Genomic DNA, 13,685 nt, shown 5'->3' on the forward strand with positions numbered 1-13,685 from the left:
TAACTTATGGTCAGGTTTCACAGGAAGCTCCGGATGCATTTTGTATCCCTTTGTCACATCATGTGAGCGATGTGCAAAGGATTACCTTTCAGCCATATGAAAGCGAATTATTACCATTTTCCTCAAAGCTGGTCATTTCTTAGCATCAGCCTATTGCATTTCACAGTATTATATTTAGCTATTTATTATAATAGCATCAATTTATTCTCAGTCTCTTGAACAAAGCGTCCGTCGCACGCGGATAAAAGCAAAGTAACTATTGGTAGACAAATTCTTGACCGTTGTGAAAAGACTGGAGGAGACAATTTGGCGACAGGAACCTTTTTAAATGACGAAACGGAGCTCTGGAGAACGACCTCCAGTAGCATAGCCCTGCAAGCCCGATCTCAGACCCTAATCAAGATAAGAACGTGACAAGTACGCTTAAATGGCGACCGAAGATGTCACACTTTTCTTCCAGCAGGTTCCTCATAATGAACTGCCGTCGTGCAACCATTCAAGGTTTCAAGAGCAGCACGCTTGCTGAGGCCGCCTGTTACCAGGATGTCATTTCTCGGAGTGCTGTAATGGCAACCACTTGACTTGGCCATGACACTAATGATCGCATGTCGATTATGCTCTAATTATCACCGACGGCTGCCCGGCGGATCGCAGAATAGATCAATGGCTTGATCTCAGGTTTTCGCCCACCCGGCTTAGCTCTCAGGTCTCGCCTGCTCGGCTCGGTTCTCAGGTCTCGCCCGCCCGGCTCGGTGGCTGCTCCGCTGGTGAATTGAGGGTTCCCGGGGTCTCAAAAAGGCTGAGATATGCTCTGGTGCAGGAGCGTTCCAAGACGCAGGGCCGACTCTTATTGGTACGCCAGATATCCTTATAAATGGTTTGAATGAGATGGCTCTTTGGCCCTGCTCGCATGGAAAACGCATTTGATTTCTTTAGGGGACAATTTGTCATTGCGAATAGGGTTTCTCCGGAGATTGCAGCCATTCTAGGCATCAAGCAATGGCCGCAATCTTGGTCTGTTCTGTTTGTGAGCTGAGTGAGCTCCCTTGCTTTTATGTCACTGAGTTTCAGGACCCAGCTACAGAAGACTAATGAGGATAGTGACCAGCTGAAGCCGTTCATTAAGGATATTACCTTCTACAAACATGGCGTGGGCCTAAGCAAACCATGCTTCGAACGGGGGTCCTTGTGCGTCAATGTGGCTTTACGAGGCACTCAGCAGCTGAGGCCATACGGCACTCCCTGCCTCTCGCCTACTGAAGGACAGTCGCCGCAGGAATCGAACCGCGTACCTCAGGTTCTCCAAACGCATAATTTAACCACTGCGTCACCGACGCCCTGAGTGGCGGTACTCTTCGCTTCATGCGTAACTATTTACTCTAAAATTGGCATCATGGGAATTGTTTAGAAAAATTCCCTCCCTGCTGCGGCCTCGATCACACTTTTTTGTATCAATCATTATTGTTAACCTTTACAATGGTCTTAAACAATGGCTTTGCGTTTTATGACGAAGTCGGCATAAGCTGCACTGATGCTTCTAGCTCTAGAAGTGTCGGTGCAATGATTCCCATATACGTAACGTCCACAGACGGCGTCAGCGGGCTCGCATACCAGGCAACATGGTGCACCCCCCAGGGGACAAAGGGGACATTTCTCCCAATTTTGCTAAGGCAGGATTTTGCCCCTCAATTTTGTCGGTACAATGCACGTTTTTCACGGTAGCCCACTACAAGGTCACGTTATCAATCCAGGTTGTCCCCTGCCAGATGCCAGTTTGTTCTCGATGCCCCACCCCCCACCCCCACCCCCTCCATCTCGCCCCGATTCTTAGAAATGTGACTATACACGTGTCAGGCGGTAGCAAAGAAAGGTATCCTGATGAGAATGAAGGAATACACCCTGGTAGGAGAATGGAGGACGTTCTGATGGGGCTGTGACTCGCAGGCCATATCGTGGGATGAACGGAGCAGGCTGGCAGGCTATCTACTCCCACTGTGCGCCGCCCAGCAGCAGAACTAGGCCCAACCGTCGAGCTATCATGTCTGTATGCTCGAACGTGTGTGTGCGCGCGCCACCTTCGCGGCCTCCCGAGCTTATCGTCGCCATCAGCTCCAATGCGTCGCCCCTCCCCCCTCTCCCCGCGTCATGGCACCCTCGAGCGATCAGCGTCTCGAGCTGGCGCCGCCTGACCCGGCCATCAGTCCGCTTCACTTCTCAGGTGCCTCTCCGTTTGAAGCACTCAATGTCAACACGGGCCGCGCGCAGCTGTGGACTCTAACGTTTCCTCGCGCTTGTACAGCAAACAGGCCCGGCTTTCCAGTTCCGTCTCGGGGGGCGTCGGTGGGCGTTCAAAGAAAGCTGGGCGTCTTCGGCGGCCGGCAGTTGGAGGCGTTGCGATTTTTCTGCGTCAGCAGCACCCTCGCTTTTTATCGGGGCTCCCCTCACTGAATAAACCATGCACTCAGACAGCTCGCTTTGAGGGCGACCCCGACAAAAATCCCCGGCTAACTCGCCAATGACGGGATCATTATGTCGCGCCGCGCTCCCCTGCAACGTAAATCTCCTCGGCGGAGGTGCCCGCTCGCTAACGAAAACAAACGGTGCGTCGGCGGCCGCCCGCGGGCTTCGGCGGCAAAAACAAATCGCTGAGACCGCTGGCTGCCGGACAAAAAGCGGCCCCCGGCTGCTCGGAGAGTGCGCCGCGCCGGCGGTCACGCTCGATTGTGATTACACGCCCCGAGTGATTCGAAAATTACGGCACCGTGGACGAGTAAAAAGTCCATTATTCGGCCTATTGTGCGTGGGAGCGAGCACCGACAGCCGGCGGTTACGATGATGACTGGTTCCGCGCCGAGCACAAAGATCGCCTCTGCGGCACACCGGCGGCGCGCCGGCGGCCGCCGTCAAAAATCCCACTCAACGATGACAACAATTACCGGCGGCGGCCTGCTTCTGAGCATCGGCCCGCATCGCGCGCCGCCGCGGCCGCCGGCCACCGCCATCGACCTGTGGTTCAGCAGCGCGGCGGTTCAGACGGAAGCGTCGTCCACCGGCATCGGCGCGGCGCGCCTGGTACGCGTCGGGCGGAAACGGGTCCCCTCGCGCGGGGGGCCAGCGCCGGTCACCACGGTTCCGTCCCCTCTCCGGTCCCAGCTGACCCTATTATAAATCATGTCCTCCCCGGGTCTTCAGTTTCATTCCGAATCATTTCGTGTGCGGGCCGGTGTGTGGCTCGCGCCCACGTGGGCTGCGGTGCCCGCTTCTCATTGGTGGGCGGCCGACCAGTCAGCAGCCAGCGTTTTTGTTCCGCTCCGTTGGTCCCGCCGTATCTGAACAGAAGAAATAGCGCGCCAGTCGGCGCTGAGAGGTTAATGTTATTATGGCATACACGTTGGGCCCGACTCTAAAGTCCAATTAGCAATGTATTTTGATGGCAGCTGTATCTATTGAATGACTGGTACCGAGCGTCGAGTCCCCGCCGCGCGGCGCCTGTGGATGGAGGGGGAGAGGAAGGTCAGTCGATCCCTCCAACAAAGTCCGTCCCCACCCGTGATTCATGCCGGGCCTGGCGGGCCGGGTGCCCACCGCGCGCACCGCGACGCGTCCGCCGCCAGCTGGCGGCGCGGCGCGCCACACCTCATCTCCTTTCACCCCGGCGGCGCGCCAGGATCGCCTCCACGGCGGCCGGCGGCACCGAATGACGCCGTTACCCCTATCACGGTCGCCGGCGGCGGCCGACCGCGGACGGTCGATCCTTCCACGCAGCGCGAGCGTCGCGCCCGCGCCGGCGGCTTTTTACGACCGCCGAGATGATCCAGGTGTAAAAACCGGCCGACGCAGAGCAGTCTGTCCGCCGTACCCATGCCGCCGGCGCCGCAGCCCCCCGGCGAGGTAACGCATCGGCGGTTCAAAACGTTACCGGTTCCCGCGCCGTTGTGCGGCCATGCGGCTCGCCCGGGGCGGCCTGTGACCCGGCATCTGCGCCCGGAACGGTCCGACCCGGCCGCACGATCCCTCCTCCATCTGGAAGTTTTGCGTAGATACACCCGGCCAGATTCCCAATTTTCCTTCCCTCATTCGTCTCAGAATGGCCCCATCTACCCCACGTGGGAAGGAGCAGAAAGTAACCTACCTCACAATTGGTGGTACAGGCCAACCAATGGGCTTTCTCCACGTGGGGATCACGACCAATCAGAGGTGGTACAACATTTACGCATCCACGTGGGGTGTGTCGGTCAACAAAATAAATGGCATTTTGCGCAAAAACACCCCAAAAAGATGGTTGCACGCAACCAATCAATGGTTCTTCCGTCTGGCAGTTCGTCCCGGCCTGTTCTCTGTATTGATCGCGTCCCCAGCTCTCTGGGCAAAATCCACCCGCAGCGAACAAAGGGTTGGTCGGCGCCAACGCGGGGATGCCACCAGTGGCCGGCAGTTCCACCGGGCGAGTAATGCCGGTCGATGTTTGCTGTGCTCCACAAGCGCGAGCGGGTCATCAAACGGATGCTTTTAACAATTCAAAGTTTGCTCGAGTCGCCGCCGACGGCGGTGGTCATTTGGCTTGGACAACACGTGGGGCAGAATATCGGACTCGTCGGACGGCGGCGGCGGCCTGAACTAAAGGTGACAGTAGCCGAAATGCTCACTCGTAGCTCGGCAGACGGGCAGACGGCAGAGCCCGTATTGATTATGCATCAAGCCACTCGCTCCCCGGAGCGTCAAATAATTACCTCGCCCGGATGTGACTCGGCCGCGCCAGAGTTGTCTCGCTTCATGAACAGAAGACGAGTCCGTAATTCGGCTGAATGATGGCGACAGCCGGCGGCGGCGCCAGAGCGTGAAAGAGCGGCGAATCCACTGCCAGCCCGACTGATGAGATCCGTGTGACGGAGGAGCTCCTTGGAAGACAGCGCGAGCGCTGCGGCATTTGAAGCCCGCCGCCGACGGCCGCCCGCGGCTGGCAAACGCCATTAACCGCCTGGGATAAGTAGAGCCGGTCGCATGCCGCCTGGGGCGCCTCAGCAGAATCCTCGTCCCGCTGGGGGACGCCCACCGAATGCCGAGCTCGAGCTCTGAGCCGGCCTGAATGCTGCGGCGAATTGTCGGCGGCAGCGACGCGCACCGATGCGTCGAGTCGGCCATACCGCGGCCCGGCCTGGCCACGCCCACTTCGCGGCGGTCCCGTCAGCCATCCGCCCGACCTCGTCTTGTCGCGTCTCGCCGCGGACGGGAGACGGGGCGGCGACAGCCGTCACCACGCCAAAGAACGCGTCTCTGTGTCTCCATTATATTGGCACGGGCCAGGGGGCCTGGCGACCACCGAGCGACACATCTAAAATAACATCAACAATCTTCTGCAGCCGAGTGTGTGCCAGGGCGGGTCAGGGGCGAGGGCGGGGCCGGATATATATATACGGTGCCGCCGCCCGCGGAGCGCCCCCGGGCGGCGGGGGGGGGGGGGGGGGGGGGGCTGCAGGCGGTGGCCATCGATCTTGGCGCGTGGTGATCGGGTGTTGACGCCGCTGGTCGCGTGCCCCGACCGACGGCCGTGGCGGCGCGTCTGATCACGCCGGGGTGCGGACAGCGAGAGGGTGGGCCAGGCCCCGAGACGCTGCGCCGGTATTTTGTACTAGTCCCTGCTCATCTACCACGACAAGCCGACGCCGGCGAGGTGCACTGGCGGCGGCAGTAAGCGCAGGTGACGCAGGACCGGGAGGGTACACAGAGATACGCTAGGGGGACAGCCACACCGCACACACCCGCACCCAGCCGGCTGCCGGGACACAGAGACACGCGCACAGGCGCTCCGGGGTGCTGTGCGGTGGTATCAACGTCCAATATACCACATTCAAATGTGTCAAGGACTGAAATTTCCCTGTACAACGGCCACCGTCCACGCTCGCAGTATGCTAGCTGGGCTCGCGGCGGCGCGCCATGGCAGACTGTCATGGCGTCCGACGGCGCGCCTCAGGCAACACGCAACGCTCAGAAAACACTGTATGGTTACACGGACACTGACATCCAAGAAGAGGTAAATAACAACGAGAAACCCCACCAAAGTCACGCCTCTCGGCATGCACCCACCGACGCCGCATTCTGACCGACAAAAATAGGACGCATTTTGATTAGAATCCATCCAAGGTGAGAGTTGTACGTCCGGACTAGATATTCTCGCGCGGTATCACTGGTGTGGTTCGTCGCGGTGCCACTAGATGTCTCTGCCGGCACCGACAGTAGGTACGCGCCACCCGGTCTAGTATATCACTTCGTAGACGGTGGCCTTCTTGTCGCCGGAGCCGGTGACGATGTACTTGTCGTCGGCCGAGATGTCGCAGCTCAGCACCGACGACGACTCCTTCGACTGCAACACGGGCAGCGGGCTGAGCAGGTGCAGTCTAAGACTGCAGGATGGGGGCCGCGGGCGGCGGCCACCATCCGGAAACATTCTGGTCACGCGAGGCCGCTCAGAACGAACGTCATTGGGTATGCCAGCCGCCTTTTATGTACACGCCACGGGAGAAAAAATTGAGAAAAGTTCACGCAGTGCGGTCACCAGATTGTATGGCATCCAAGGGAGGATCAGAAATCATGCTAATTTAGATGGAAGTTGATCTTATCCCATTCGTCACATATGTATACAATACTTAAGAAGCACATATCTTCCTAAAATGCCAGTCTAATCTGCAGGTTAACGGGCTTAAGGTGGGATGATTGCCGTCTCTTCGACCAGCCACTGTTGACAGATAACGACCCAAACTGACGACAAAAAACGATCCACGGCGCCGGAACGTCATAAATGCCAACGCCTGTCCATGACGCCGCTAGATCCCGTCAAGATACCTGAAATATCGAGGCCCCGTACGGCGTCCGCCAGGCGTTCAGCAGGTTATCCTTGCCGGTGGAGACGAACCACTTGCCGCACTGGGCGAACTTCAGTGACAGCACACAGCTCTCGTGCAGGTGCAGCTGGTACTTGTCGGGCTTGTTCACGTGCAACACCTCCACGTTGGAGCTCTCCATGCCGACGGCCAGCCACTCGCCGGTCGGGCAGAAGCCCAGCGAGAAGATCTGCGAGCTGAAGTCATGCTGCTGCAGCTGGCGGCCCTCGCGCAGGTCCCACGAGCGCACCGTATTGTCCAGGCCGCCCGTCCACAGCTTGTTGCCGTCGGACGAGATGTCGATGCAGGACGCGCCGTCCGTGTGGCCCTGGAACTGGCGCACCAGCTGCTGGTTGTGCAGGTCCCAGACGGCGATGTTGCCGTCGCTGCAGCAGCTGAAGCACACCTTCGAGTCGGGCGAGATGGCCAGCGCGTAGCACGCCGGCGCTGACGACGGCAGCTCGCACTTGATGCGCGGGCTGGGGCCGGCCAGGTCCCAGATGCTCAGCGTGCTCGCCTCGCCCCCCACCATCAGGGTTCGGCCATCCGGCAGCAGCTTCACAGAGCGGATGTAGTTGTCGCGTTGCTGAAACGGGACGGTGCTCTGTCAGCGGGTGTCGCACTCGCCTCTGGACAAGGGCAGACACGGCCAGTCGTTCGAGTGCATATGCCGAAGCGATAATGAAAAGCAGGCAGGGTATATTTACTACTTGGAATCACTTTCTAGGATTTCAGACCAGTTTGTCTCCCGCGCAAATACATTTATAATGGAATCGTCCTTCTGAGAAGGTGTTCAGGCTACTCATTGATCTCTGCAGCGACATCTGCCGGTGACTTTCTGACAATCAGCATCAACTCTGTCCTCTACCGGCGGTCATCGCATTTAACATTTCCAAGCCCGCCGCCCGTCAGCAAAAGGGCAAAGCCAGAAAGCCGCTTGGGGAGGGAGAGGGGAGAGGATAACATCGGCCTGGGGTAAGTCTGAAAAAGTGTCATGACTTTCAAAACTCAACGGATTTGGCTTCCTTTTCCCACATGGAATGTTAAAAAACAGACTTCCCGTCGTAAGTTTGCTTAGATACTTAGTCGAAACAAGCCCAGAAACCGTACATTTTTGGCCAGACTGACTTGGGACAGGGATGGAGAGACTGACCTGGGGGGAAATGGTATACCACCCCCCCCCCTCCCGTCCCGTCCTGGGCCCGCCGTTGTGTCGGCGGCACGACTGGCACTCACCAGGCAGTCCAGTTGCGAGACGGGCGACTTGGCCGTCGGCTGGCTGATGTCCCACACCTTGACGCAGCCCTTGCCGCCCGTGTAGACGTACTTGGTGGGGTTGGAGATGGTAACGGCGCATACCACCTCGCCGTGGCTCAGGGTGTTGATCTGGCGCGCGTGGCGCGGGATGCCCGGTCCCAGCAGCGCGTCCGTGGGGAACGGCACTGGCATCATCTGGCCATCGGCCGACACGTGGAAGCTGTAGGCCCTGGGGACGTGGGCGGAGGGTGAGCGAGACGCCTTCTGGAGATTGATTAGGGGTGTTGCTGCTGCGATGGGCGGAAAGCAGACAGTTGAGAATTGAAGAGGGGGAGGGGAGATGAGAGAGAAATATGAGAGAGACAGAGGGGAGGGGGGCGGGGCGAAAAATGTAAATGCAAGCAGCAACAGCAATGCAGAGGCGAAATTATGTGCGTGCAGTTTTGGAGTAGGTAAAACGAGGAGTAACCTGGCGACTGATGAAAGGAGAGGCGTGTGGGGGAAGTTCATAATGCCCACAGTTCATATTGCCCACAGTCCATAATGTCTACAGTTGATAATGTCCACAGTTCCTCATATTCACAGTTCATAATGTCCACTAATTAGTTCTGCCTGCATCCGCCAGGGTGAAAAACTTCGGCCTTATGGGAGAGAGGCGTCACCAAGCGCCGTGACGTCATTTCCTTCGATTTAAAACACGGTTCAGCACCATTGTTCCAAAGTGAATCTTCCACGGCCTCCCAAAGCCCGACTCTGAATAAACCCGACTGAAAGAGGCCAACTCTGAACAAAAGATCTGAAACAAAACCGACTGAAATTAAGTCGACTCTGCATATGACAGATGAAAGCCAGCTGTACAGGAATAAGCTCGACTTTGCATGAAACCGACAGCCGTGTCCGCGGCTACACTGAGGTGGTCACGTGACAGCCGGTACAGGGCGGAGCTGATGTGCAAAAAGGGCATGGTGGCGTGGAGACATGCCAGGCATGCGTCGGCATGTAACCGCTCAACGATAGGAGAGGTCTGAGTCATGAAAGCTGTGCCAAGTGTATGGTGCGACCTAGGATGGTATAGATATGGGAGAATATATATATATATATATATATATATATATATATATATATATTGTATATATGTTCATAATGCCCACAGTTCACATTGCCCACAGTCCATAATGTCTACAGTCGATAATGTCCACAGTTCCTCATATTCACAGTTCATAATGTATCAAGCATACGCCCTGCTCCTACACCGAGTCTTAGTCAGGCACGTATTTTAGAGGTGCGTTGTCAGTAATGATTGCAACAATATAAGCAATGACATCAAAAGGTATCATCTGCCCCTTCCCTCCCCAGCTTATACACCTATCTTGGGACCGAGAGAAGCAAGTCTATGAAAAGATTACAAGCCTGAGCCGGCGTCCGTGTCTGCTTACATGTATATATCTGGCATTTGTCCGAGATCACCTGCGCGTTTGTTATGAAGCAAGAAACGATATGCGGTGCCCATCAGCAGCAGCGTTGTAATTTAGCACGGGAAACGCAATATCTGCGTAGATGTGGAGGAGTGCATTCAGAGATCGCAGTGGGGAGCAGAGGCACAGTCAGGGTCTTGGTAAGAGGTAGTATGGAGGAATGCCTTCGGAGTTCGCAGTGGGGAGCAGAGGCGCAGCCAGGGTCTTGGTAAGAGGTGGTGTGGAGGAATGCCCTCAGAGTTCGCAGTGGGGAGCAGAGGCGCAGCCAGGGTCTTGGTAAGAGGTGGTGTGGAGGAATGCCTTCAGAGTTCGCAGTGGGGAGCAGAGGCACAGCCAGGGTCTTGGTAAGAGGTGGTGTGGAGGAATGCCTTCAGAGATCGCAGTGGGGAGCAGAGGCACAGTCAGGGTCTTGGTAAGAGGTAGTGTGGAGGAATGCCTTCAGAGTTCGCAGTGGGGAGCAGAGGCACAGCCAGGGTCTTGGTAAGAGGTGGTGTGGAGGAATGCCTTCAGAGATCGCAGTGCGGAGCAGAGGCACAGCCAGGGTCTTGGTAAGAGGTGGTGTGGAGGAATGCCTTCAGAGTTCGCAGTGGGGAGCAGAGGCACAGCCAGGGTCTTGGTAAGAGGTGGTGTGGAGGAATGCCTTCAGAGATCGCAGTGGGGAGCAGAGGCACAGCCAGGGTCTTGGTAAGAGGTGGAGTACAGGATTGAAAAAGGTCGCTGATGGCGAAACGCCCACCCCCTCCCCCTACATAAAAATCTCAGGCATGGCCTATTTGATTCGGAGGGGACACACTTCTTCCGTTTTATTATTTCCCACTCTGTTATTGAAACAGATGTCAAAGAAGCTAACGGAGATATCATTCTGTTTGAATTTTGAAGTTAATTGCATGAACAGAACGCTCGTCCAATGACTGAATGAGTGAATGATAAACACCAGAGGCTGTGCCAGATATTTTCCACATGTCTACAGAGATACTGAGCACCCCGTGAACATTGGCTATAGCTCAAATGGGGACACGTGGCCGAATGTGGTCAAATAGGATAATATCGTTTTCCGCATAAGGTGGTGTCGCAAAATAGACGACGTAGGGGAAGGTCTGGGCGGGTATGTTAGTTTGCGTCCGTTCGACTAGGTTTGTATACTGATTCAAGTCCCAGTCAGGTTAAGCCACACTAAGAGAGGTTTACGAGGTCACGAAGAGAGATCATGCCATCTCCATACAGAGATGCCACACTATAATGTTTCGTGACGCCACTTTGTCATTCAGAAGTCGGCACAACCGCCACGTTTCAAAAACCAGACACCTCTACATCCCAAGCGTAACTGGACAGAATGTCAATCACCTCCAAGGTAAGATAAGCTAACTTGCAGCAAAATAGCCTGTTATTCTGCGAGGCTTCGGACGGCTTCAGGCTTTTAGCAGTCTGGGCCCAAAATAGCCCCAGACAGCCAAAATATATGGCGAGACGCAGCGCTTTTTTCAGGCGAAGTGATGGCTGATCATCGCTGGTTTCAGTCCCACACAATAGGTTCACGTTGTGCACGTTGCACGTTCCACATCAACTCGCAATTTTGGGGAGTTATGACGCTCAGTGCTGATATATCCACTGCGGGAAATGAGGTATACCAGAAGCATCGTTCGTGACTTGATGTGGATTCCCCTCGTTGTTAAGCCCCAAATTTATTACTGAGGCGGTCAAACGAAATTGGGAAAGATGTAAAAAGCTCGGAGCTCATCGAGCAAATCTTAATTGTAGGAACCCGCCGTAAAATAAGCTTTCCGGAATATCTAATTCCCTTTTATGGCTCAATGGCATCTCATCACGTTATGTGTTTTAGTGCCAAGAAGTGGTCTGGATCTAACGATTACTGTAACCGTGGCACGCAGTAATATATGCGCCCTGTCTCTCACGCTCCTCGCTTCATCCTGCACTGGTTTTGCCTTCCCCACGCAACCCCCGCGCGACAAGCCGCGCCCTTCTCGCCGTCCGCTACCGAACGATACCGACACTTGAGAACCTTCCCACCAACCGACCAGCAAGAAAAGTCCCGTGCAACGTCAGGCTGTTCCCACACGTGGCAGAGCAGAACGGCCCGGATGATTAGGTGATCGACCGACGCAGCCGATTAGGGAAATCGAACGGCAATAATGGTGTTCGACTTTACACCACACGGCAGGAAATGCCATCACGGTCCCAGACGCCGCCATTTCAACCACAAGGGCGAGGCACCGTACCCTAGCGGGCACATGCGAAACCATTTTGTGGACATCATGACCTGCGGACATTATGGGCTCTGGACATTGTGAACTATGAACATTAAGAACGACAGACATTGTGAAATGTGGACATTATGCACAGCGAACATTATGAGCTATGGACATTATGAACTGTGAACATTATGAACTGTCGACATTATGACACGGTCCCAAAACAAGTTTGCATTGGTGCGCTATAGCCTCTTCCCCAACATGCTAGTATTGAGCGGAGGCAGGCGCAGCTCAAGTCGTTTCCACACACAGTGGTGCCCGCTGAACGTCGCCCGGCTTTCACGAAGACAATCTTGCACCGCACAGCCGTGATCTGCGCGCGCGGATCGAGTCTGTTGCCACCCCGGGCCATTCCACTTCCTCAGTGCCTGATTGGGGTCCAAACGCGCCCCATCAGGACTCTGAAGGCGGCATTACAGGCGGCAGATACCAGGAACGAAACCCGGAAATGAGCCTATAAAACACACGCCTGGCCCGCATCGTCTCAACATAAAGCTGGGGCTGAGGGCGTGCTCGGAGTCGAGGCTCAGCCAAGTATCGGGTCACGAGGTCCGGAGGTCAATCTCTGGTGCTGCTCTGAGAGCGACTCGACCTTTTCGGCGTCTCTGCCGGGGTCTGGTGGCGAGCTTACAATTCCAACGGCTGGAATCGACGCAGACGGAATGTGTTTGTCTGGAATTGGACGGAAAGCAAACGGCACGGTCGACCCCATTTCGTCTCCCGTTTCAGCGGAGTGCGAGTAATTCACCAGAAGACTGCGGCTTCAGCGAAGTTGCTGCCGGGGACCGCTGCCGTGCGCCATGCAAGACCAGACAAAAACTGCGTCATTTTAGCGACGAATTTCGCACGCACGCCAAAACAAAGAACTGCTCTCCAGCTGTCAACAGCCGACTCGGCGTGTGGCGCCTGGCGCTGATATTTCTGTATTCTCCCGTGACGTCACAGCGCCGGCTTTCTTCGCCGCAAAAACGGCGCGGAGTCACCGGCTGGCGTGAAGAACTTCACAGCGGGAGAACAGAGAGAGAAGAAAGAGAGAGAGAGAGAGAGAGAGAGAGAGAGAGAGAGAGAGAGAGAGAGAGAGAGAGAGAGAGAGAGAGAGAGAGAGAGAGAGAGAGAGAGAGAGAGAGAGAGAGAGAGAGAGAGAGAGAGAGAGAGAGAGAGAGAGAGAGAGAGAGAGAGAGAGGAGGAGAGAGGAAGCACTACAAGACAGCTCAAGTGAGAGCGAGCGAGAGAGGGAAAAGAGAGGGAAGGGGGGAAAAGGAGAGACAGAGACGATTTCCCCGAGTCTCCGTTGCAGCAGCTCGTCACCAAGACATCCAGCGCTGCCCTCCGGTCCCAGCGGCGACGATTGCGGCGCGGCGTGACACAGTCGCTTCTACGGCGGGCGCACGGCCCACGCCGGCGGCGGCGCCACTGGGGGTCGCACGAGCCACAGAGGAAAGAGTGAAGGGGCGGGGGGTATGGAGGGAGGTGCGGACGGGAGCGGCTCGGCTGTTGACATCACGGCATTGGGGAGGGCCGGCGGCCCGTGGGTGTCGCGCGGACAGGAGGCAGTGACGCGTCACTCTTACGGCGCCAGGTTGGGTTATGACTCGCTCGCCGCGGCGAAAGGTCGGATTATGACTCGCCCGCCGCGGCGAAAGGTCGGATTATGACTCGCCCGATGCGGCGAAAGGTCGGATTATGACTCGCCCGCCGCGGCGCCAGGTGGTGTCCAGACTCGCCCTCGCCCGATGCGGCCAAAGGTCGGGTTATGGCTCGCCCGCCGCGGCGCTAGGCGGTGTCCAGACTCACTCGCTGAGGCG

The 13,685-nt window shown here is 56.5% G+C and overlaps 2 protein-coding genes across 2 annotated transcripts in view; both read right to left on the minus strand.

Annotated features, from left to right (window-relative positions):
* The window catches only part of LOC119095755 (transducin-like enhancer protein 1), a 10,049-nt gene extending 4,907 nt beyond the window's left edge, over window positions 1-5,142 (minus strand). Inside the window, exon 1 of the mRNA XM_037218610.1 lies at window positions 5,054-5,142. Coding sequence (XP_037074505.1) covers window positions 5,054-5,142 — 89 coding nt within the window. The remainder of the gene's footprint in view (window positions 1-5,053) is intronic.
* Window positions 5,143-5,471: 329 nt separating this feature from the next.
* LOC119095756 (transducin-like enhancer protein 3-B) overlaps window positions 5,472-13,685 on the minus strand; it is a 64,516-nt gene continuing 56,302 nt past the window's right edge. The window contains exons 17-19 of the mRNA XM_037218611.1: window positions 8,115-8,364; window positions 6,841-7,464; window positions 5,472-6,361 (exon numbers count right to left, since the gene is read on the minus strand). Of these exons, the coding sequence (XP_037074506.1) occupies window positions 6,254-6,361; window positions 6,841-7,464; window positions 8,115-8,364 (982 nt within the window). The 3' untranslated portion in view covers window positions 5,472-6,253. The remainder of the gene's footprint in view (window positions 6,362-6,840; window positions 7,465-8,114; window positions 8,365-13,685) is intronic.

Source organism: Pollicipes pollicipes, unplaced genomic scaffold (genome assembly GCF_011947565.3).
Source record: "Pollicipes pollicipes isolate AB1234 unplaced genomic scaffold, Ppol_2.1 Scaffold_4219;HRSCAF=4965_pilon_pilon_pilon, whole genome shotgun sequence".
In the NCBI taxonomy this organism is placed as follows: Eukaryota; Metazoa; Arthropoda; class Thecostraca; order Pollicipedomorpha; family Pollicipedidae; genus Pollicipes; species Pollicipes pollicipes.